Source organism: Carassius carassius, chromosome 10, assembly GCF_963082965.1.
Source record: "Carassius carassius chromosome 10, fCarCar2.1, whole genome shotgun sequence".
NCBI classification, from domain to species: Eukaryota; Metazoa; Chordata; class Actinopteri; order Cypriniformes; family Cyprinidae; genus Carassius; species Carassius carassius.
In genome coordinates, this window is record NC_081764.1 from 15,905,582 (window position 1) to 15,931,692 (window position 26,111).

The 26,111-nt window shown below is 35.2% G+C and overlaps 2 protein-coding genes across 8 annotated transcripts in view; one reads left to right on the top strand and one right to left on the bottom strand.

Annotated features, from left to right (window-relative positions):
* The window catches only part of LOC132151868 (PEX5-related protein-like), a 107,440-nt gene extending 104,116 nt beyond the window's left edge, over positions 1-3,324 (top strand). For all 4 annotated transcript variants that reach the window (XM_059560345.1, XM_059560347.1, XM_059560346.1 and 1 more), the window contains 2 exons: positions 80-237; positions 715-3,324. In XM_059560345.1, the coding sequence (XP_059416328.1) occupies positions 80-237; positions 715-916 (360 nt within the window). In that variant the 3' untranslated portion in view covers positions 917-3,324. The remainder of the gene's footprint in view (positions 1-79; positions 238-714) is intronic.
* Positions 3,325-7,883: 4,559 nt separating this feature from the next.
* The window catches only part of LOC132151869 (ubiquitin carboxyl-terminal hydrolase 13-like), a 31,429-nt gene continuing 13,201 nt past the window's right edge, over positions 7,884-26,111 (bottom strand). Inside the window, exons 6-21 of one of the 4 annotated variants that reach the window (XM_059560352.1) lie at positions 24,975-25,159; positions 24,714-24,808; positions 24,175-24,365; positions 23,190-23,261; positions 22,888-22,960; positions 21,906-22,028; positions 19,510-19,663; positions 19,115-19,289; positions 17,028-17,116; positions 16,366-16,488; positions 15,795-15,821; positions 15,476-15,619; positions 11,693-11,859; positions 10,393-10,585; positions 10,182-10,266; positions 7,884-8,485 (exon numbers count right to left, since the gene is read on the bottom strand). In XM_059560352.1, the coding sequence (XP_059416335.1) occupies positions 8,389-8,485; positions 10,182-10,266; positions 10,393-10,585; positions 11,693-11,859; positions 15,476-15,619; positions 15,795-15,821; positions 16,366-16,488; positions 17,028-17,116; positions 19,115-19,289; positions 19,510-19,663; positions 21,906-22,028; positions 22,888-22,960; positions 23,190-23,261; positions 24,175-24,365; positions 24,714-24,808; positions 24,975-25,159 (1,993 nt within the window). In that variant the 3' untranslated portion in view covers positions 7,884-8,388. Of the gene's footprint in view, positions 8,486-10,181; positions 10,267-10,392; positions 10,586-11,692; positions 11,860-15,475; positions 15,620-15,794; positions 15,822-16,365; positions 16,489-17,027; positions 17,117-19,114; positions 19,290-19,509; positions 19,664-21,905; positions 22,032-22,866; positions 22,961-23,189; positions 23,262-24,174; positions 24,366-24,713; positions 24,809-24,974; positions 25,160-26,111 lie in introns of all 4 variants that reach the window. The other 3 variants (XM_059560351.1, XM_059560350.1, XM_059560349.1) reach the window with 3 other exon arrangements.

The window sequence follows — 26,111 nt, forward strand, 5'->3', positions numbered from 1 at the left end:
ATCTTAATGGTTTAATAATCTTTCAAGCGTAGAGCAATAATTGTTTTGATCCATGACACTGTGCCGTTGGTGTGTAAAGGACTACCTGCTGTGGAATCGGCTGGGGGCGACGCTGGCTAATGGAGATCGCAGCGAGGAGGCTGTGGAGGCCTATACCAGAGCCCTGGAGCTGCAGCCCGGCTTCATCCGCTCACGTTACAACCTCGGCATCAGCTGCATTAACATGGGCGCTCACAGGTTTGTGACAGAGAGTTGGCCTTGCCCTGAAAAATATGTAAAATATATCCCCCGACTTCTTGTTTGGATTCTTTGATCTTGAGGTTCTATCATAAGAAATGCAACATAATAAGCAAACATGTATTCCTTGATTTATGGGTGTTTCTTCAACTACTGCTATTTTGTGTCTCAGGGGTTGTTGTTTTTTTGTTTGTTATGAGGGTCACGCTAAATGGCTTCCAAATGTATTTGTGCTGCTTCTCAAATGTGTTTACATGTAGATTAATTTACTCTTGGCCCACACTCAGAATTTGAATCTTTAAAAGAAAAACTCTATTATAAAAATACTATTAATTACAATTTAATTCCGAAAATACTGTATGAGCCTGAAGTTTGAAAGTTACAGATGGATGGACGGATAGGGGGGTATTTTCTGAATGTCCACAGGGCAAAAAGAACCCACATTTGTAGAAACACCCTTTTTATGATTTATTCCAGGGAGGCAGCCAGTAATTTCCTGACAGCTCTTGGTCTGCAGAGGAAGAGCAGGAGTCGGCAGCTTTCGCACCAGGTCATGTCTGGAAACATTTGGGCGGCCCTGCGGATAGCACTGTCCATGCTGGACCAGCCGGAGCTCTTTCAAGCTGCTAACATAGGAGACCTGGACTTACTCATGAGAGCTTTTAATCTGGATATGTGAGCAGGGATACCCTTTAATCATGGCAAATATCCAAAGCCCTTAATGAGAAGAACCTTTGTTTCACAGAGCACCTTTACATTCCTTAAAACTGAGTGCTAAATGATACTATTTTAATAGATTTGCACATCAGTTTATGATTACCCTAAAGAGCACAATGCCAGGGGAAGATTGTACAAGTATGCCTTAGAGAAAATATCAGCTAGACCTGTAATGTAACAGTGGGGAATCGTTGGAATATTTGAGGACTTCACATTAGTGATTCGATTAGACATGTACTGTACTGCGTAGACTTCATGTATTGGTTCGATTGCACTTTTTATTTGAGAGGGTTGGGTTATTATAGATTTTGGTGGCACTTAGTTCAACCTGCTGCATCATCCCCTTTATTTCCTGGAGCTTGGAGACCAGATTAAAAAGCCTTACTTATCTTGCATGTAAAAGAAATAATGAAGATGTTGTCGATATGACATCAGATGAAAGCCATTCCTTGCCATACTTTGACCTCTTGATGTAGAAGTCTACGTTCCATCAAGGTCATTTTGTAAAACATACTACATCAATGAAATGTTACACTGATTATTTTACAAAATTCGATGCAGGTATTTAAGATATACTGCCCTTTTTGCCACAATTATCAGCCTGGATTTGACAGAAAAACTAGAAAGCTGCCCAACATATAAGCCAAACTATTTGTGAGCCTCACAGTTTTATACTCTAGTATTTTGTTACTCATTTTACTTGTTATGGTTCATCTCCAGCCTGCATGATGTTTTATTTTGCTCATCAGTGTGAACACGCAAGTGCTTAATGATGCATATGTGTTTCAAAAAAGTCCTACTTTTTAAAATGCTATGCAATCCTATAAATTTTTTCTTCATGCAGCTGGAAGCAGAAGAAAAGCCTAAAGCACCAGAAGGCTCTATTTGTGTTGTCCCTTTTTGTGTGAAAACTGGTAGGTAGAAGGTGGAAGATCTGGTAGTACCCTGTAGATGGTCTATTATACTTTACAGCAACGTCTACATTAATCCAGATACATTTAAAAATGTTTTTTTTTTCTTCTGTCTACACTGAGGTGGTGTTTTTGTGCTGTGAAAACAGAACGTTTTGAAGATGCTCTCAGAGTGGATAAAATTGAAATTATGTTTTTGTGTTGTAAGGTGAATTGTGAAAACAGATGTAATCGAAAATGAGACGTTTAGCCATGTGACACCTATTGTATTTATAGATACCTATGTTTTACACATAAGATGATTTAAAGGGGTACTTCTCTCAAAAATGAAAAATGTACTCAACCTCAAGTTGTTCCAAACATGGATGAGTTCCTTTCTTCTGTTTAGCACAAAAGAAGATATTTCAAATAATGTTGTTAACCAAACATTAGCTGGTAGCCATTGACTTGCACAGTATTTTTTCCTCTACTATGTAAGTCAATGGCTAACATGAACAGTTTTCCAGCATTTTCTGCCATTTCAGTGAGATGATAAACTATTGGAACATGCCTGAAAACACCAGAGTGTATGGACTGTTTTAAAATGAAAACACCATTTTCAAATGTATCTGGAAATGTTTCTTATTTTAAAGTCTCCCTGATCCAGCCAAGTTTTTATTCATAGCATCATGTCCTTTTATTATTCCCACCTAGTTTAAGAATTAATTTGTTAAAATAACTATATCAATGAAAAAGCATGCAAAGCCATTCAAGCACCCGTCAAGTGTTATTAATTTATTAATTGTAACAATATTTAATTACTGCTCTATGTATTTATTTTATTATTCTGTATCCGAAACTATTTGGAAAGTCCTGTATTTGCTCATCGATACAGTTAGAACAGGCTTGTGCTTTGTAGCCGTTATGTTAGATGCCTGTGGCCAAACCTTCCCTTTTCTAGAACTTTGTACAATCTCAGGTGATTGTCTAGATGAATTCATGCTCCAGAATTACTCCTGATGTACGATCGCATGCCGAATAGAATTATTTTTGAATGCTGTAGATTTATTTATATGCATGACCTTGACATGCCTATTTTAATCTATACACTTCATTTCTATGACTTACATATATCACTGGTATCTCAATATTTTGCATTTCAAAATATATATTGATCTAAAGAATTCAGCATATTAACTGTAAAATATCTACAAACATGCAGTTTTTGCAATGCAGTGAGTAATCTCAACAAGACCTTCTTTATAGTCACTTATATAACTATTGCAATAGCTAGATTTACTAAAGCCTTTAGAAATAGAGACTTAAATATACGTTATGCATCATTCAGAGCTGTGTTTCTGAATTTGTACATGCAGACTTTCTGAATGTTTGCCAGAGGCTTTATTAACTCTGGCCTGGTATTTAACAGATATAGATGCATAAACAAAAGTTATCTTTTAAAATAAAGTATTGGAATAGAGTTTGTTTGCCTTGTTGTTGCTGTTGTTAAAAAAATATTTCCATGAGCACATTTATCTGTTATTTTTTGGTTCCACGGTTGAAATCTTCTGTTTGCATTGCAATCTAGCAGAGATGGGACCAAGTCACACATCTGCAAGTCTCAAGTAAGTCTCAAGTCTTAACCTTCAAGTCTCAAGTAAGTCCCAAGTATTTTTTTCTTGGGCAAGTCAAGTCAAGTCAAGTCACAAGCTATGTCAAGTCAAGTCAAGTCAAGTCCTGTAGTAAGTCAAGTCAAGTCCAAGTCAAGTCACCTTAATATTGTTATTTTACCTGCAGAATCTGATCTTAATAAAGTTAAAAGACAAGATATAAGTAACTGTCAGTAAATTAAAATAATTTCGATTTGCATTGTAAATACTTATGTTCAGTAAAATACATCATGGAATCAAACAAAATTGTAACTTCATAAAATTATTAATTTTTCACTTCTGCCAACAGTGTTTGAAAGCTTTTACATTTTCAACATTGAGTCCATAAAACAAATAACAGCTAAACATCCAACAGACTCCTCTCTGAACACCTCTCTCTCTCTCTCTCAAACACAGTTTACATACAACATTAAACTTTGTTACATTTCTCCTATCTCTCTCTCTCTCTCTCTCTCTCTCTCTCTCTCTCACACACACACACACACACTCTTTCTCAAAGTATAGAATATGAATATGACGTTTTTTCAGTTGTTTCACACTTTTTTGTTATCTACAGTACAGACCGAAAGTTTGGACACACCTTCTCATTCAAAGAGTTTTCATTATTCTCATGACTATGAAAATTGTAGATTCACACTGAAGGCATCAAAACTATGAATGAACACATGTGGAATTATATATGGAATTATATACATAACAAAAAGTGTGAAACAACTGAAAATATGTCATATTGTAGGTTCTTCAAAGTAGCCACCTTTTGCTTTGATTACTGCTTTGCACACTCTTGGCATTCTCTTGATGAGCTTCAAGAGGTAGTCACCTGAAATGGTCTTCCAACAGTCTTGAAGGAGTTCCCCGAGAGATGCTTAGCACTTGTTGGCCCTTTTGCCTTCTGTCTGCGGTCCAGCTCACCCCTAAACCATCTCGATTGGGTTCATGTCCGGTGACTGTGGAGGCCAGGTCATCTGGCGCAGCACCCCATCACTCCTTCTTGGTCAAATAGCCCTTGATGCCTTCAGTGTGACTCTACAATTTTCAAAACTCTTTGAATGAGAAGGTGTGTCCAAACTTTTGGTCTGTACGGTATATATATATATATATATATATATATATATATATATATATATATATATATATATATATATATATATATATATATATATATGTGTGTGTGTGTGTGTGTGTGTGTGTGTGTGTGTGTGTGTGTGTGTGTGTGTGTGTATATATATATATATATATTATAAACTGTAATATGCACTTCTCATGATTAGGTAATCGCGGCAGCTGTAGTCTTATTCACATTTGTTTTTCTGATTAATTGTTTTGCTCTATGAGAAAGACAAGGTAACAAAATATTGGGGGCTTAAGCCCCCTTAGCCCAGCCCTAGCGCCGCCCCTGGAATGCGTTTTTTTGACGGCCTGCTAGGGGATCATTAGGGGCCGTTCACATATCTCGTCGTTTGCGCGCGCAAGTTCGTTATTTCCAATGTAGGCGCGCGGTATGCACGCTCAAAATGGAAGCAACGCTGTCGCGATGCGCACGCCCATCGAGTTAAAAACATGTGACAATAAGTAAACATTCAGCTTCATCCTTTCCCGTAACAACGTTGAAAGCTCAGCCAAGATGAAGGAACAGCTGATCATAGCTGTATATGGATTGCCATTTTGAAATAAATTTAGTAGCAGAGCTACTGCAAGTGATTTTTTGTGCTGCAAATCCATTTATCCTTTGCTGAAATTTCCGCGTCTCCATGGAGAGAGAGCGCGTCATGGTTGCTTAGCAACGGCAGACGCCCCAGGGGCGCAACTGCCCGAGTGCTTTGGAAAGAAGGAGAAAGCCTAGCGTTTTCCACGCATTTTTAGGCGCGAACTATTGAAGACAAAAGCGATGATCCTCGGTACCCCTCAGGCTGATGTTGATGTGATATCTGATCTAAGTGGGCGTGGTGTGCATAAGGTAGAGAGGGCATGACTGATGATAGTGTCCTGATCCAGTCATGACAACGCTATTCTTATGCGCTATTTTCAGCCTGCGCTCCAGCTGAGTAATCAACTTTATTTTTACAAATAATTTATATATTTTATATTCAAACAGAAATCATGATGTGATTAACACTCAAGTCATTCAAGTCATCGTGTCTCAAGTCAAGTCAAGTCCCGAGTCTTTAACTTCAAAGTCCGAGTCAAGTCTCAAGTATTTTATTTTTTGTCAAGTCAAGTCACAAGTCATAAAAATAGTCCAAGTCACCAAGTCACAAGTCCCCATGTCTGCAATCTAGCATCACCAAACATGAAAATGGCTCAGAAAAACAATTGTGGATTTTATTAAACAATCCAAACATCATGAGTCACAAGCATGTCTGAACAAATTTTCGAATGATGATTCCCACATTTGCCATATTTGTTTCTAAACAATATATGGATCAGAAAATCCATAAAAAAAAAATTATAACAAACAAGTGGGCAAGTTTGTATATTAACTACAGAATTGGCACACATTTTTTGCAAAAACAAAATCAACAATAAAAACGTATCACTTGACCTTCAGTTCCATGAAAAACAGAATCCACTAAAGATCAATAATATATTGCAAAATGTCAACCGACTAATTTTTAGTGCACATACTGAATTTTTTTTTTTTTTTAAATCAATGCATGTGTGAGAAAGGTGAAGTCAAAGCATCCACTTTCACACCCAATATCGAGACAAAAAGAACAGAAAGAAAAAAGATAGAAAGAGAAGCAGGAGGAAATGGGTATGTATATTCATTCAAAGTAAGAAAGTGAAGAAAAGAAAGATTGAGAAAACCTCGCATGGATAAGCCAAAGAAAGACAGACGCACAAGGTAAAGGGACAAAAGACACTGAACTTCCAACATAACAGGTAGTGCACAATAGAAATAAACATGACTGGGTACAATCTACAACAGAATGTGCAACATCCAGTTGAAATAAATTGAGATGAACAGGCCCCACCTCAGCCTGAGTGAGATTGTTGCAAAACAATGAATATTACATTTTCATTCAGCACAAACCTTCAGACTGAGGCTCACGGCATAACAAAACACCTTAAAAAATACTTGCCAAGAAAGCAATAATGACTTTTTAGGTTATGACTTTACCTGATGACATGAATTTTTCAGCAGATAAATGATATGTCTAAAGATTAGAAATCGGTAAAGGATGTTGGAGGCGGAGCCAAGTTTGTCAGATATGTCATAAAGCTTGAGATTTGGTAACATCGAACATCAATACATACATGTATCTGAGATAGTTCTATGTATGACACTGCATATAATGCTGCTCTTTATGCAGTATGTCATCCCATATTGCTTGGGTACGTGATAAAATAGTTTAACATTCTTTAAGACTGGAAATCAATGAAACAGACCCATTTCAAATGCATCCCAGTCTTTAAACTGCTAAAGATATGATCAAAATAAAGCACTTAAACATTGCATGAATATGTGATATCGTTGCATTTTCTGATCAGCTATCACAGACTGACTGAAAGCTAACGTAAAGATGTATGTGATAATATTGTACAAATGAAATATTCTTAAAGCCAACAGGAATATTTTCTTGAATACGAAAAAAAAAAAAAAAAAAAAGTACAAGTTCACTTCTGCCTAAAGGTATGGAAACTGAACAAAATTGTGCTGCTAGGCAGAATACGCCTCCATTAAAGGAATAGTTCATCCAAAAATGAAAATTGACTCATTCTCAGGCCAGATGTAGATGAGTTCGTTTTTTTCATCGTAACAGAGTTATAGAGATATTTAGGATTACATTACTTTCTCACCAGTGGATCCTCTGCAGTGAATGGGTGCCGTCAGAATGAGAGTCCAAACAGCTGATAAAAGGATTACACATGTCTCCAGTCCATCAATTAACATCTTATGAAGTGCATGTTTCGTACATACATGCAGCTTTTTTTATTTCACAAGATGTTAACTGATGGACTGGAGTTGTGTGGATTACTTATGAATTTATTGTGATGCTGTTATTTGGTGTTTGGACTCTCATTCTGATGGCGCCCATTCACTGCAAGTGAGCAAGTGTTGTAAATGCAATTTTTCTCCAAATAGGTTTTGATGAAAAAACCAATTCACCAACATCTTGGATGGCCTGAGGTTGAGTCCATTTTTAGCAGATTTTCATTTTTTGGGTGAATTATTGCTTTTAATAATAAGTCGATGGTGCCACATTTTATATATAAAGCAAACTAAGACCTACCAAACAAGAACCATAGTCAAATTTTCCAATAAACATGCCTGCTAAAACTTTTTTTTCCCTGCGTGGGCATGATTAAAAAAAAAAAAAGTTTTGTCAAATAATCATGTTATGTTTTGGAGCTTGAACAAAATCCACTAAGCATGATGTCTATTTGAAATCCATTCTGACAGATTTTTTTGTTGAAGTTGAACTACTGTAAAACCCAAAGGAATTGCAGTGAGTACATTCTGCTGAGACGGCAGTAAAAACATTTGTAAATGCAGGCACACATTCTATTTTAAAAAGAAGTATTTCTTGAAAATACTGGCACAGGAGCTTAAAGTATTCAAAGAGAAATATATAACAATTTGAGAATATATTAGGAAAATAATCTGCATACCTTAAATTGCACACACCCCACTGTACCTATAAAGCAGACACAAGACGAACATATAAACAAAACTCAGACGGACGACACACATTATTTTCCCTGCTGGACCGTTCCTGTGGTATGAGCGTCTGAGTGGTTCTTGGCAGGGACTGAGAGGTCCTCTCTCCATCTCACAGATGTAAATGCTTCCCTAGTTTCCAGCAGTGTCAGTGGTGCCCCACACACCTCTCTGGCCTAGCGGCTGTGCGTAAGGATGTGAAGGTCCGGATCTAGCAGCTTGACAGGCGACGGTAAAAGTACATGTAGCCCAAGTCTTTAGGGGGCCTCTCTGACAAACATACTTTGTGATCATTGTAAATCAGCCATCTAGGGAAGTAAAAAAAGACATCCGAGTTTGAGTTATATTTACATATATACGCACATTTACATTTATAGTTATTATTAATTAATTAAAAAATCACCCTTAATAATTACATTTTCAAATAAAACAAGTCAAATTCATTCTTTATTTTTTTGTAATAAATCTAATTTTAAATGCTTTTGTCTTTTAAACATTTATAAATGGTTACAAATTATGACTGTATACATTCGTACTTTATTTTTAGAATTATTTCTCTAATAATTAAATGTATAATTTTTATTTTACATTTATAATTTTCATTTTCAATATATTTTTATTTAATTTTGTCATTTGAAACATTTATACATTTGAATGTATTTATAAAATACATCAAATAATATATGAAAAATATATGAAAAAATTTAGAATTCTCATTTTTAACTGCTAATTTTTATAAATTTTATTATAATATATATATATATATATATATATATATATATATACACGTTGCTCTTGTAAGAATTTTCTCTGGGCTCGCTCAGAGAGTATGCCTGCGATTAAAACGTGTTCAGTGCAATCGCGAATCTCTCCTCTTCGCTTAAAGTAAGCGGGTATGTGCTTAGACTGTGTCCCGTGGGTTCGCGCATGGCCAAGTACTCTTCTCTTCGATTTCTTTCTCTTTGCTCTTGGCATAAACGCTGTGAAAATGGCAACAACCAATCAGAAATAGGCTTCAACGACTGACCAATGAAAACGCGACATCGTACATGGAATCTTATTGGTTGAAATTGAACTGCACATAGAACAAATGGAACATTACATTTACATTTATTAATTTAGCAGACGCTTTTATCCAAAGCGACTTACAAATGAGGACAGTGGAAGCAATCAAAAACAACAAAAAGAGCAATGAAATATAAGTGCTATAACCAGTCTCAGTTAGGTTAACACAGTACACGAAGCATGGGCTTTTAAATAATATAATAAATTAAAAGAAAACAGATAGATTAAAAAAAAAGAATAGAGCAAGCTGTGTTAGAGGTATTTACTCACACACACAGACACACACATATATATATATATATATACATACATATACAAATATATATATATATATATATATATAATCACACACACACACACACACATATATATATATATATATATATATATAAACCAAAAGGTGGCAAAAGGTACTTTTGAACCTAGAATAAACCTAGAATAAATCATATTTTCAGTTTTTTCACACTTTTTTGTTATGTATATAATAACATATATAATTCCACATGTGTTAATTCATAGTTTTGATGCCTTCAGTGTGAATCTACAATTTTCATAGTCATGAAAATAAAGAAAACTCTTTGAATGAGAAGGTGTGTCCAAACTTTTGGTCTGTACTGTATATATATATATATATATATATATATATATATATATATATATATATATATAAATTATATTTTCTTTACAATTTATATGTAAAATAGTTACAACCAATTTTTTTTTCATCATTGAAACAGTTATAAATGTTTCAAAACATATTATACTTCTTCACTTTCTTATAATTCCATTTTTTATGTATTTTTATTATTATATATTATCGTTTGTTGTTGGCGAGCACAAAACATTGATTCTTCAGATACTCTCTGCAATCAGTCTGATTAAAACACATCCAAAAAATGAAAATGTGTAAATAACCAACGCACATTATAATCAGCATACCTGCCCTCTTTTTTTATATGGCACACATAATGACCAGACATTGTGGATGATCCCATGTGACTGATGAAAGCAAACAGTTCGTAACCTTTGAGAAAGAAAAAAAACAACAACATCAGCAATGGAATATCAATCCAGCAATGTATGCAGACAGTGTTATCCTCAGTATGTGTTGACAGCTGTTTGTTCAACTCAGTATTCGGTAAGCACTTACGCCCGGGTCCGTCTCTGACACGGGGGCTGGACAGGTCCTGATCTGGAGACAGCGAGGAGTCGCTGTGGGCATTGGCGTTTGAGAAGCTGTTATTGTTCAGCTCTGTGTCTGTTGTGTCTGACATAGCCTCACTCTCGTCCTCACAGTCTGGGTGTGTGAATATCCAGTCAAGAGCTCGCTCTAAGTTGTTGTTCTGTAGTCAGACGAGAAGCAGATAACAGACTAAATGTGACCTCATGATATTGTAACTCATTGTTCGTTCATTGTAATTCATTGACAAAATGCTCTAATCACTTGACAACAGGAGCGTTAGATACACTGACCGATTTATTTTAGGTTACTAACAACCTGACTGGACAAAAAAACATGCTTTAATTCCACAAGAAAACTCTATACACCAAAATTATATCCTCAGGCAAAGAGCCATTTTTAAATTGCTCAGACCAGTCGAAAGTTCTTGATTTAACTGAGGTCATTCTAGCGTGGTCAAAAGACTCATTTAGGCATAGGCACTAATCTGAAATAGCGCCGTGATTCACCTCAAATGTCCGCGTTGAAAGCAAATGTGGCCTGACGCCCTCATCTTTTCCTGGACAAATGTGAACTACGTAGGTTGAAGACGTCCACTTGTGACTGCGCTATTATTGGCTGCTTGAGAGGCTATTTTTACACAGCACAACCACAAAGTCTAAAACACAAAATGAAATACTCAAGAAGAAGCTGGTCCTACTATAAAGGATTATGTTTCAATACTTTACAAGAGCTTCACTTGACAAGAATATCTGAAAGGTTAGACTAAACATAAGAGGTGTAAAATTCATTAAAGTTAAACTAAAATGTAAAATTATTAAAGAGGAAATTCTGGATCAACTAATGCAACTATATTAAAAATGTTTATCAAAGAAGTTTTGTGTTCACTTAGTGCATGGATCTGACTTTAATATTTAAAAATAAGTTTTAATATATTTTAAAATGTAATTTATTTCTGTGATGGCAAAGCTACATTCAGCAGCTCATACTCCATTCTTCGATGTCGCACGATCCTTCAGAATTTTTTGTTTTTGTGGACACATTTTTCAGGATTGTATGATCAACAGAAAGTTCAAAAGAGTATTATTTATTTGAAATAGAAATCTTTCAAAACGTTATAAATGTCTTTCATTTCATCAATTTAAAATGTGGAACTAGTCTCAAGATCATTTTTAGTGGATGTGTGAAGTCAATGCCATTCATACATTTTTCATTGTCCAAATTCTTTTTCAGGCTACTGTACATAAAGCATATGAGGCAGGACACTCACTGTGGCTTTGAGAGCCTGGATTGTGTGATGTCTGGGGAAGCCCATGGAGGTGAGGATGGAGATGCTCTCTTCTGGAGGTTGGTTGCCCAGCGCACTGATAGTAGGGAAGCTGGGGCCAGGAAGGTCTGGTTCCATGTAAGTGGGTATTGCCAGAGGCTCTGCAAAATCTAGAGTTGGTTTTACAAGATACATAAGAGATAAGTCTTTTATTACACATATATAGTGTTTTTACATTTGAAATATCACAACACAGATAGTGGATGGATGTTTATTATGCTCTACTATACATCCAGAATATCTCAGAAAGAACACCAGATTCAGCCTAGTGTGTGGATTTATTCACCAAATGTGCAGAGAGGGTGAAAATATCTGAGTTTACACAGATAAACCGGAAATTCAAATGAACACGAGCCATGTAATCCATTCACTGTAGTCTGCAACTAATCCTTTAATGTTCAAGATCAAATGATGTGCTCCCACACACACACACACACACACACACACAAACACACTGTATGACACCACCATCTCTGAGTGATAGCAACTATAAACTGACCAGACTCAGTCTCACATGAACAACAGTCTTGATATTTAATAACATCCTACATTCCTTGTCTTGAAAACTGCTACTATATATAAAATAAGTATACAAAATTAAGCAAGAATGTAATTAATTATTAAATATCAATTAAATTAAATATGTATTAAGAAAAGCTATAGTACTATGCAAATATCTAATCAAAGAGAAATGTATCTTTTAAGTTTTTTTTTAGAACTTGATTATCTATTTTATAATCCCATTTTGACTAATTTTTTAATTTTTTTTTTAACTTTTTAATTTGCAATTGAATTTGCATTTTCATTTTATTCAGCAACCATGCATTAAATTAATAATAAAAATCATTTATTAATAAATGCTGTTCTTTTGAACTTTACATTCATCAAATAAGCCTAAAATAATAAATAAAAAAGTTCCAGTTACCAAAAAAAAATAATAATAATTTAAGCAGAACACCTGTTTTCAACATTGATAATAATAGGAAATATTTATTGAGCATGAAATCAACATATTGTAATGATTAGGTTTGTCATCATCGCAGTAATAAAGCAAAGTAAAAAAAAAAATTAGAACAGGTATTTTTAAATTGTAATATTTCCTTGTATTTACTGGTTTTACTGTAGCCTGGGTCCCAGCCAGAACCCCGCCCACAACATTTTTTGGACAGGAAGAATATGCCTAGAATATGAATATGCCTAGAATGTGAGTATGACGAAGTCAGGCTAGTTTTATTGTATTCATAATCAGATAAATATAAATATGTAAATATACTTGTATGAATCAGTCAAGGGAAACAAAATATATAATATTAGGTATGAATTGCCAGTTTATTAATTAAAGAAAAACTTAAATTATATATGAAAATATCACATACACACACACACACACACATATATATATATGGCAGAGCACATCAAAATATCTTTACTTTTTAATATAAAAAGTTAAGATTTCTTCTTTTCTTAGACTAGGCATATATCACCCCCAAAGCACTGAAGAATTATGGTAAGACTAAAAAAATCTCTGTATATTGCACACTATATTAATAACCACTGTCAGTAGCGTCTATATAGGAACTGGCCCAGCTGTAGCTGTGGAGCAGACGTAAGCCACACGAGTCCTGGAGATGCAAAGCTAATGGGGTTTGGACCGCTTGAGACTCTGCTTGTGTGCAAGTAGTCTGTTTGTGATCTCAGGTGGCTGCTTAACTGGGGCAGGAAAGTGAGGAGAACATAATTCCCTGTTCACAGGTGACGCTCAATTGTGAGGACTGTGTTTGCTAGCCACAAGTGCAATGATAAACAAGGATGACTAGCAATCGACTTGAAATACAACCTTGTGTAAACTTGAAACTACTCAACTAGAACGTTTTTTTTAAGTCCAATAATATAAAGCACCTTAGATCTAAAAACCATTAGGATTAATCACTTTGGCATGAATCTTTCCCCATCATTGAAAATACGCAACTCTTTACGTCACATGAATTTATCTCATACCCTAGCTAAGTGACATGCTCCAAACATAAAATATTCCCCTATGGCTGGAGCCCAGATAATGAGCCTCATGAAGCACACCAGATTTTTGTGATTTATTTATCTCGAACGCAACATAGGTGACAGTTAAAAATATATGTTTGCATTAACCAAACAGTATGTATTGTATATTATCACAAGTCATACTGTAGGTCTGTCCTGTGACAGAAACTAGACTATTTAGGCAGATGCTTCACATGGACATGGATATGACCCAGATTACAGGTGAGGGTAAATATGTTAAGGATACTACATGTTTTTTCCAACCACAATGTTTTGCAAAGGACTGATTTCCCAGATACTGAATCATTAAGTTTCAAAAGACATTCTGAAATCAAATACTCAAACTATGAAGGCGAAGAATTTGTTCCATTAAACTTTTGCTGTTGGTTATGTTTTTACAAAGTAAAAGTGTCATTCATTTTCTTCATAGGAAAACTTATTTTTAATGATATCATAAAAACTTTTAAAAACAGACCTATTGCAAACACAGATGTGGTTAATCAATGGTATATGCTTTTGTTGAAGCCATCAGTTTGCATTGTTCCAAATTATGTTTTAAATAATCTTATTTAACATCAGCAGAAAACTACATTGTTTTACATCCCTGGTGGAAAACTGCATTACCCATGCCATGATGCTTTAAAGAAAATTGCTCCAATCAGAAAGGCACAGCTCCACACCCATGTGGTTGAATATATATGTTTAGAGAGAGAGAGAGAGAGAGAGAGAGAGAGAGAGAGAGAGAGAGAGAGAGATCAAAATATATTGATTCTATATATATGATCAATAACTTTAAATTGACAGTTTAATATTTTTCCGCATTCGTTAATGGGATTGTAGTTCTTTCATTAAAACAGGTACACAGTACACAGATAGTAAGTAAAGCACTATTGTCTTTTTGTCCGATTTTCAAATATTTTTTGCTCTAAATAAAAGTTTGTAATGTTGTGATTCACCTTTTAGTTGGTTGGTTGGTTTGATTAATGCTTTTTATTGCTTTAACGGGACTTTTAATATATCCCTATGGGAAAAACAATTGGAAATTTCAGCCCATTTATGCCAATTTTGCATATTGTTGCACCTACACACATATCCAGTGTTTGAATTTAAAGACTTCTGCATTAAAAATAAATTCTGATACAATTTTGCATCACCGTTTAATTTCCCATGAGGCATAAAGCAAAACCAGCTGAGTAAATATTGTTGTGAAACCGTGCTTGAGTTTTTGAAAGAATGTCTACTGTATAGCTAATATGAAAATGACAGTAAGTTTGTCTGAGTTAAATGTCTACAGTAAAATTGTTCCTTTAGAGGCAGCCTGTAATTAGGCGACAGTATCTTCTGCTCAGTTAGACTTTCCCTCACACTTCAACTCCAGCAAAACGGCTACAACCTTTTAGCCAGTGGAGCACTTGAGTGTTTTCCATTGATTACTAGACTATGTGACCAGAGCTATTAGAACAAATAAAATCTCATACATTTAATACAGTATCAGCTGCCATTTGTAGACCATAAGTAATAGATATATTTAGCTATTTGTATATGGAACATTTCATAATGTTACATAATATAAATTTTTAAATATTAGATATAATAACCGATATTACTATTAATATGGAATAAGCAAAGGACACAAAGGATATGCCTTTGTTGAAAATGTGTCAGTTCAGTCGAGATATGAGGATCTACCTGGCTCTTCCATGTGTGCTATTATCCAGTTAAAGGCCATCTCTGCCCCCATATTCCCAGTGTAGTACACTGCCTTCCGACAGGCTTCCAGAGGGAACCCCATCTCTGCCAGCTGCATCACGGATGATTCATCTAATTCTGGAGCTGAGGAACAGGTAAAGAGAATAGTGGCTTTAAATCAACATCGGCAGCCCGTAACTAACAATAAATACACAAGAGAAACGAATGGACCATTTTGAGAGACTTTTAATATTGATCATCAAATAAGTAATTTTGTAGTGCATAAACACAATTGTAAATATATCAGAGAGGTACTTACATTCCAAAGAGTTGTTTGTTGTACTGTCTGAATACAAAAACCAGACAAATTAAAGCAAAAGGGGATGCTTAATATGCAATTGTGCAAGCAAACTAATTTTTATTATATTGCATTATATATTTAAAAAAATTCAAACAATGGCAAAAAAAAAAAATTATGATTATAATATTTTTTAGTGTTTAAAGAAGTTTCTTAAGCTCACCAAGGCTGCATTTATTTGCTCAAAATCATTAAATAGTAAAACAGTAATAATGTGAAATATACATTTAAAATAACTCTTTCCAATTTATTATGGCAATGTTGATTTGGTGCTCAAGAATCATTTCTTACTATTATCAATGCTGAAAACAGTTGTGCTGGTTATTTTTGTGGAAACCATGATACATGTCTTCAGGATTCAGAAGATTATATTTGAAATAGAATAGAATTGGAATTATTATTATTATTATTTTTGATTTTTTTTTGGTAACAATGTAAAACTATTTACCTTTGGTTCATTTAATGCATCCTTGCTGAACAAACAAATTTCTATCAAAAAAAAAAAAAAAAAGTCTAGTCCAAATCTTCTCACCTCTGGTATTTTCAGGAATGACAATGGGAGGTGTAAGGTCAGGCAGTTCTGCTTCTCCAGCCTGTAGCCCTGTGGCCCGGAGGCGATTCAAGTCCAGGAAATCAGGTACATCTACAGAAACATCTGTAGCACATTTAAAAAAAAAGATTTTGAAGGAAATTATATATTACAAAAAGACATACTGTACACTGATGCACTCAGAATAGACTCTGGGCATTATTCCTTTCCAAAAACCTTGCCAACATTTTACTGACCACAGAACCGAAAATGTCTAATGTTAAAAGACAGTGTTAGAGTACCCTCTGCTGGACAAGGGAAAACATTCTGCTCAAACATAACACCTTGCAAACTGATAGTGTTTTGAAGCAAGCAATCATGATGCATTGCTCAACATGAAAAACATGTGGTGGTCTGAATTGCACAAGAGAGCATGTGATGCAGACACAGATGACAAACAACAACATGACGTATCAATAAATCTGTTTTGACAGGAGCTGGATGTACAGAGGATCAAAAAACCTTTCATTAATATGAAGTTAATAAGGGATGATCCAACATTTTGTACATGCTTTGAATGCTTTTGTCAGCAACGTGTTAAATTATCTATAGAAATGTGAAATCAAATACACAATGTCAAACTAAAAGCACTTCAAATTACACACCTAACTTTTTGGGCACCCAATCAACCCCAAATGTGAACTTCTTTATTTGCACGACCATGTACTCTGGGAAAGATGCGAAACGAGAAGTCCTGAAGAGAGAGAAAGGTATAATCTTTTAGAGCAGGAGTTTATACATATATTGAGATTCATATACATTTAAAGGGGTTTATCTATATACTGCTATTCAAAAGTTCTAACATTAATAATATTAAAATATTAAATAGATATTAAAATGATTTCTGAAGGATCATGTGAAGACTGGAGTAATGACTGACGAAAATTCAGCTTGGCATCACAAGAATAAATTATATTTTAAAGTATATTACAATATAATTTTTTATTTAATTGCAATAACATTTCACAACATCACAGTTTTTTGGTCAAATAAATACAGCCTTGATGAGCATAAGATACTGTTTTTTAAAACTATATTAATCTCACTGATCCCAAACTTTTGAATGGCAGTGTGTGAGTATCCGTGATGCGTGGGTCAATGTATAAACAACTAACCCAATGTATTTTCAACTAACCCACCTGCTACTCGGACCGCAAAAAAAGTAATTTTACCCGACCCCGCTTCCTGACCCACATTTTTTGAAGTGCGTCTCCCCTTTATATTAATTGTATTACTTAAATAGGCTATAGCCTACAGGATAATAAGCGTTATGACCATACACATAAGGCTTGCCACAAAGAAATTGTTAAAGTAATGATTATGAATGTGTCTAAATTAGCAAGGAGACATTTAATTGTTTACAAATAAACTGGTGTTTTCTGTGTCGCAGCGGACTCGCCGTGACCGCCAGAGAGAAATGCACATTTATTTTGCCTATTTATTTTGGTTTGAATATTATAGTTTAAAAGTAGACATTTCAAGCTTTCTGTAATATATCGCCTATATTTCTTTTTAAACCCACCGACTAAAAGATTAAGACACTACCTGACCCAAAATATCATCCAAAGTTTCTACAGCTTTTTTCTTAGCTATTTCAGAATCTGGAAAAATGACTGGGGCAAACTTGTCACTGCAGTCAGTAGAGGAATATGAATGTGTGTGATGTACGGCATGAGAAATGCTCGTCACTTCTGCTGCCCAAACTTTGTCAGCCTGTGGGTCATTTGGTTTATTGAAAAACGATTGCACTGATTTGCATGTTTCTTGATGATGTGCTTTTTTTCTGTGGTACTCACATGCACCATGTCGCTTCACGTCTTATTCTCCTCCATGTCCCACAGAAAAACTGCTTTTGCATAAAATACAAAAAGCTTTCTCTGCTTCACCATCTACAGGTCTTAACCAAGAGTATGTTGCGGTCCATTCGCTATTAAAAGTGCATCTTCTCTTTTTCGTGGCCACACTGGCCATGACTGCTTAACCTGACCGAGCAGCACACGCGCTCTCCAATTTGAGACTAATGTTGAGGAGGCATTCGTGCACCAGTCAACAGTTTGATTGACTTACAACTAACGCTTTTATTTCTCTCCTCTGAACTTTTGGACATAAGTTAACACTACGCCTATGGACGTATCCGTGTATTTATTAGGCAGGGTCGAATGAAAAAGCGGGACAGATGCTCAATTTGCGTGAGGCGGGACAAAGGGTAAAATTGCTGTACAGTACAACGTAAAGCAGGACAGGTTGTCACTCTATTCGCGCCAGTTATTCAGCCAATAAAGTATAGGCCTATGTATTTCAAAATTGTGTCTAGTACTATATAAATTACAAAGGTTAAATTGGCATCTTTATTTCAAACGACCCGACCAACCGCGACCCGAATATCATTAAAAATATTTTTGGATGACTCGTAACCACGGGTAACCGCCGGTGACCGCAGGCACCCGCTCATTTTGGATCAACCTGCACATCACTGGTGAGTATGTATGCATGTATGTACGTATATATATATATATACACACACACACACACACACACAATAAAAAGTAATGAAAAATATTATAATTAAATATATATATATATTAAATACCATGAAATTATTATTGTGGATTTAAACCCCATGATATTCTTCTAAATTTTGGAGAATGTGTTACAAGTTCTTCAAAGGTCTCAAAACCAGAACCTTGCTTACTTGACTCCAGCCGACTTGGCTTGCAGTGCAGAGCTCCAGAAGTCTGGAACATTCTCAGGCTCAGTGAAGGCTTGCAGACAGGCAGTGAAGGGGATTCGGGCTCTCACTGGCTCTGGAGGAGGCCGCATGTTCTCCTCAGCTTCCTTTCGCTTACTCTCATATGCTATCAACTCCTCTGCAATTAAAACACCATTAGGTCTACCTGCACGTTAGATTAACTGAAAAGAGCTAATATAATATTAAATGCAATAAAACAGTATCACCTGACTACATTAACTTTCATCAGTTTTTAGAGGCAGATCATGTAGAAATACCTCTTTAAATGCAAGAAAAAAACACATTTCAACATTTTATAGTGCAGGTGCAATGTTTAACTCAGCAGTATAAGGTATTACCTCTGTTGCTGGCAGCCTCTAAGGGTACAGGAAGCTGCATAAGGTAGTCCACTCGCTGTGTGTACCGCACCTTCTGTGTCTGACAGCACATCACTCGCTCCTCAACTAAGAAGCGGAACACATCGCTGGGGTTTTCTGAGCCTGAATTGTTCCTCTGGAAATGGCAAAACACAAGTTCTCCTCTGTTAGAGCCATGGGACAGTGGGTATGGGTAACACTGCACATTATAAGAGCTGATTTGCTGGTGGAAAAACAGGTTTTGATCCAAACTTTCCTATCTACTTTTCCGGGCCATTAAAAGCAAAAGCCTATAAAAAGTTTTGTTGAAGCACTAAGAACCTTCAAAGACAGATGCTCTACAGAACAATAAGTCACACCGGTTTGGAATGCCATACAGATGAGCAAATAATGGCAAGATTTTCATTTTTGGGTGGACTATCCTTTTAAAAAGCAAAATTATGACTTAAAAATATAATTAATATTTCTACAAAACAAATGGTAAACAAATCATCTTTCTATTCAAATTTGGGAATGTTTAGGGACAGTACAGAATTACTCCATAATTAAGATCAACAAGGTCATCATACGGCAGTTTCGCTATTCTGAGGCCATACAGAAATATACCAGCCCTCCTCGATGAAGTCTGAGATACCAGAGACCACTGGGCAGAGAACAAACCTGCTGAGGATGTAGAAACACACTGTAAGGTCCCTTCACTGTTCACAGGCCTTATGCTATTTCACACAGGGCACAGCTGAGGGCAGCTACAAATAAACCAGTCAACATTTCTGAGTACTGAACATTTCAAAGAACTAAAGCTCTGTCTTGGTTTTATGAGGTTGACCTCGCTTGGTTTATATGCACTGTCATGAGTCATGACCAAGCAAATATCAACAAAGATTAGGTCTTGAACAGTTCATCGCAAATCAAACAACTGTATAAATATATCAAGTTCGTAAAGCTTCACGGGAAATCTAAGCTGACTTTGTAATTTTCAAAATTCTATCCCAACTGTGAATGATTCTCTCTATTTTGTGGACAGATCTCTATTGCTATCTCTTTTGAGAATGAGTTGTTCTATTATGAACTATTCATCTAAATTATAAAAAATGTCACTAGTAGGCGTTCCTACTTAACCTCTATATTACCTGCACTACCATTGGTTTGGCTTGTTACATCACATTACTTACTCTATCTAATACAATACTATCTAAACTAATACAATTCAGCATTGGTATTTCAAATAAATGTTATTGTTTTTCTACTTTCTATTCATCAGATAAATCCCAGTTTCCACAAAAATATCAAGCAGCTCATCTGTTTTCAACATTGCTAATAATATGAAATCTTTCTTGAGCACCAAATCAGCCTATCTGAATGATTTCTGAAGTATCATGTTATACTGGAAACTAGTACTGACTGCTGAAAATTCTGCTTGCCATCACCGGAATGAATTACATTTTATAATATAAGAAAACAGTTATTTTAAATTGTAACAACGTTTGACAATATTACTGTATTTTTAATCAAATAAATGCAGCCTTGGTCAGCAAAAGAGACTTCTTTCAAAAACTACATCAGTGTATTTACAGAAAGCTGAATTCTGCTCTACTTTGTCACATTACCATTGATCAGTGTTGCTTATGTCACAGGAAACTGGCGATTCTGATTCCAAAAGCAAATCGCTTTCAGTGTGAATACTCCTTACAAACTTCTGAATTGACTTTCTATTTCAGCTGATCTCACCAAGCACTTATATTTTCCAATCCACCTCTCCAGTCACCTGTCATATAGAAGCCATTTTACACGATCCAATCAATTCAAAAATATGTCTCATTGTAGCAGAAAAGGCAATTCTATTGGGAATTCTTAATTATACGGGAATTCTATTTCTTGTTGACATAGTCTAACAGTGCAGCTTCACTGTTGTTTGTTTTTAAGTCACGGAGGTGTCAGGGAAGGCAATGACTTTCATTCTGGACATAGACCAAGTGGGGAGGGTAACAGGAAGCATTATCAGCCCTGTGTAACCAATAGGGGTATCTAATTTTAACTCAGTTGAGAAAGTCACTTTAACTATGCGTCTGCCAGCAGAGGGTTAGAGAGCCTGCTGACACGACTCAAGGTCTACAAACACGTCTGGGGAAATTCCAGCCAAACCCTAGAAACCCTTGATTCTCTGAAATCTTGTTATTTATTTTTTTAATGGGATAGTTCACCTAAAAATGAAAATTCTTAAGTAACATGACGTGGTTATTTAGAATTTTCATATTTTTGTGTGAACTATTTCTTTCAGACATGAAATCATGACAGTCAAGGAAATACTGCACCCCCCCCCCCCCCCCCCCCAAAAAAAAAAAAAACAAGAAGCATATGAAAGAGAAACACATTCGTACCTCCACCAGGTTAATTAAGTGCAGAAAGAATTCATGAGCATCTTGTTGCCGGTTTGAGGAGAACTCCGGATGTCCTTTACTGACCAGCGCTTTGAACATCTTAGGTGAAATCCCTCTTTGCTGCTGCTACCGAGAGAAAACAACATGATACATCTAGGCTCAGGGTCACCAAAGGCACTTTAAAATGTCATCAGAAAACCTATTAAGTTGGATTGCAGCATGACATTCTTAAACACTCTTGAAAGGCCACAAACCTGAACTTTAAAGGAAAATGGCAAGCAGCATTTTTTTGTTTCATAAAAAAATACATAACATTAAGCCCATTCTTTGAACAAGAAATTATTTATATTATTTTGGAACCATATTTACAATTCCGTAGAAATTCAGCGGACCTCCAAATTATAATATTTTAGTCATTTATAATATGTTTAAGGTGCTGTTAAAGTGAAACAATAATAATCTGGGGCCGTTGACGATCTTTGACAGCAAAGGGGTTAAATAAAAAACACACAAAAACAATGCAGGACACCGAAAATTTTATTAATTTAGCTTAAGAATATGACAACTTTTAAAATGAAATTGATTATTTCATATCTGATATTGTGGCTCCTCTCAAACAATCAAATAAGCCAAACAAGCACACCAAAGGTACATTCATGTCTGCAAATCCATTGATAGTTGCCACACTGTGTTGCTGCGCATTTGCATAAAATTAAACTCTGCTTAACTCTGTAGTATGATCTTGTTTGTTGTTGCCACCTCAATTTGCCAATGAATGACTCCAGATATTGCAAAAATTGTCAGTACCTTAAGGTTGTTTAAAATAAGTCTGAAATAAGTAACTAGTAGGCACCATGGCTAATGGTCTGACAACTAAGGAAAAACAGCATCTTGTAAGCGTAAACAGAGTTATGTGGACCTAATCAAGCCAAATATCAACAAGATAGACCAAGTCAAATACCTTGTATTCTTCTTTCATCACCTGTTCAATAAGTTCTGATTTAACTGGAGGTTTTGAGTACTGGCCTGAGAGAAGTCCATGACCGAGTTTTGCCCTTAAAAGGTAGGAAAACACACATTCCAATTTAGAACACGTAAAAATTACACAATTTAGTAAAGATGTGTTTAAGTGTTGCCATATTATACTTAAATTAATTATCAACCAATGCAACTGTCATGCGACCAGTAGTAAAGATATGTATAATATTACATTGCAATTATTTAAGAATTAAAAAACAAGATAAATTCAACATGATAATCATATTCCATGACGAAAACACCTACATTTGTGTGCTGAAATCCTGAGTTGGGTCTAGGGGTGAGTAGTCAAATATTCTCTGTAGGTTCCCAACATACCTGCAGAATAAATATTGGAAAGAACAGCAATCATTTCTTACTGTCGCACCTGCATATTGAATTTACCAAGTAAAGACCCTGGCTAGATGCTTTAAATCTGGCACTGAAATAGAATAATTTCATACAAAGGAAAACAATAGCAATCAAACTGTTAGAAGGCAAAGTTTAAAGGAACAATTCTCCCGAAAATGTTCTCACCCTCATGCCATCCAACATGTAGAAGAGTTTGTTTCTTTATTGGAACAGATTTTGAGAAATGTAGCATTTCATCACTTGCTCACCAATGGATCCTCTACAGTAAATAGATGCCATTAGAATGAGTGTGCAAACAGCTGATAAAAGCACGACTCCAGTTGTTACACTTACATCTTGTGAAGTGAAAAGCTGCATGTTTGTAAAAAAACAAATCCAACATTAATTAAGTCTTTTTATCATTAAACCATCCCATTTGGCCAAAATACAAGTCCATAATTCATAATAACGCTTCCTCCGATGAACATGTCCAACCCAAAATCCACTGATGTATTTGTTTAGAACAGTTTTGGACTGCTTTTGATTGTAAATGGTGCTTGATCTGTTCCGTGCATTTGTCTCTCCTGATGCAGAAGATTAATTTCACTGTAGAAATTAGCATTACTGAAAGTGATATTATAATATCTAATATTATGGAGGACTCAGGCACCCGTTCACTGCAGAGGATCCATTGGTGATCAAATGATGTAATACTAAATTTCACCAAATCTGTTCTGATGAAGAATCAAACTCATCTTGGCTGGCCATAAATGTCATTTCTACAGTGTGATAGCACTCAAACTCAGCTTCTTTCTTAATACACAGACTCAAAGACTACGGCAGGAGAATGTGGACAAGTATGAAGAATGTAATGGGCCGTTAAGGATTTTAAGGTACTTACGCTCTCTGGAACTCTGGAATACTGAAAAGCACTTGCATAGTGGTGCTCAGGTAGCAGCTGTTGCCCAGGTTTTTGATGCCTGTGTATCCCGAGCCATAGACAGGCTTTAGCTTTACACTGGACTCCTGAATCCCTTCCCAGTCACTCACACGTGGCTGCACGTGGTTGTCTGTATGATGGCCATTCTCTGTCTGTGAGGAATGGACATAAACATTTGAGGAGACTGGACGAATGCAGTGCTGCTTGTTTTTGCTTAATTATTTAACTATTTATTTAAAACAGGGGTTTTCAAACTTTTTGATGGCCGGACCCCCTAATACTGTATAACAACTCTCTGCCTACAATAAAAAGGGATCTAGACCCATTTATACCATGAAAATAAATAATAATAATAATAATAATAATAAATATATATATTGTTTTTCTCTGCATAGTCAAATAGTAAAAAGGTATACTTTTATTTTGAAAATCTGGAAAACTTTGTATTATATGGAGAAATATATACATAAAATATGGAAATTATAAACAGAAAAACATACTTTTGGCATTTGCAGCATATCTATTCCAAAGTGTAACAAATGTTCTGATATGTCAGGGTCAAGCACCGCTTCTTCTTCATCGAAAGAATAAATATCTGCAATAAAACATCCATAAAACCTTCTATAAACAATAGAAACATTTAGTTTTTTGTCTAAATAAAGTTTGAGTCTGAATTTTTAGTGTATGTTATACATGTGCACCAAACATATTCCATGAAAGTCTGTGTGACATATATAAACCTGTGACTGAGAGGCACTAACCTGCTCCGTCTGGGGTGATTGTGTTGAGTTTAACTGCAAGAGGGAAGTTGGTTTCTTTGTAGTGCTCAAGGGCATGTCCGTTCCCTCCACTCCCATCAAAGAACCACTTCCCACAGAGGACAGAGCCATCCGTCAGGTTTAGCCACAAGTTCTCTCTCATTTCACACTTGGCGCACTTCCAGCCACTAATAGGACATAAAACATATTAAAGACAGGCAGGAGAGGAACTCCTCATATTTCAGTTCAGTTATGAGGCTATGTTACTCTATAATCCACTGACTATAAACTGTAATCTTATTTTGTAGACAAAGACAGAGACCATTTCCAAAATATCAATATATAGGCTAGACCAATCAATTGGCCCATATTTTTGCCATTTTTAGATTATCTGCCGCATGGCTAAACAAACCCCCCTTCAGTGTTGTTGTTAACTAAAACTAATTGTTTTTAGCACCTGAAATGAAGCTGAACTATAATACAAATATAAATATTAGATAAAAAACTTAAAAAACAAAGAAAATGTTGGAATAAGTCGGTTTTAAGTTGAAGCACTAAAATTACTGAAATTACTGATAATAAATCAAAAGCTAAATAGAAAATTGAAAATAAAAAAGCTAATTTAAAATATGAATAAATGTAGCAACAACCTTAGCAATGTAAAATGCACATTTTCTCTATTAAAGTTTAGGGTTTTATAGTTTTAGGGTAAATATGGTAAACAACTTTTAATTTCATAAACTTTTGTATAAATTAAACTACAATTTTTATATGCCACATTATATTAGCCTTCAGACACCCTTCTCTCTAGATATCAGCATCAGTATAATTATTTAAAGGGCTTTTTTTTCATTTAAAACTGCCTAAACTGTTAAAGCTCCCTTTCACAGTTCAATAGCAAGAAGTAGAGATTACACAATACCAATCAGATTCAAATCTCATTTAATTCCCATGTAATTTCAATTAGAATCCTTTAGCATTGATTCCAAATTATATATATATATATATATATGAAATGCTTCCTTTAAGAATTATTTAGGAATATTTGATTTGGTCAATCACTAATCTTTAATGTGGTAAACCAACAGCATGCATTGCCTCATATATGTCAAGACATTCTACTTGGTGTATTATTAAGAA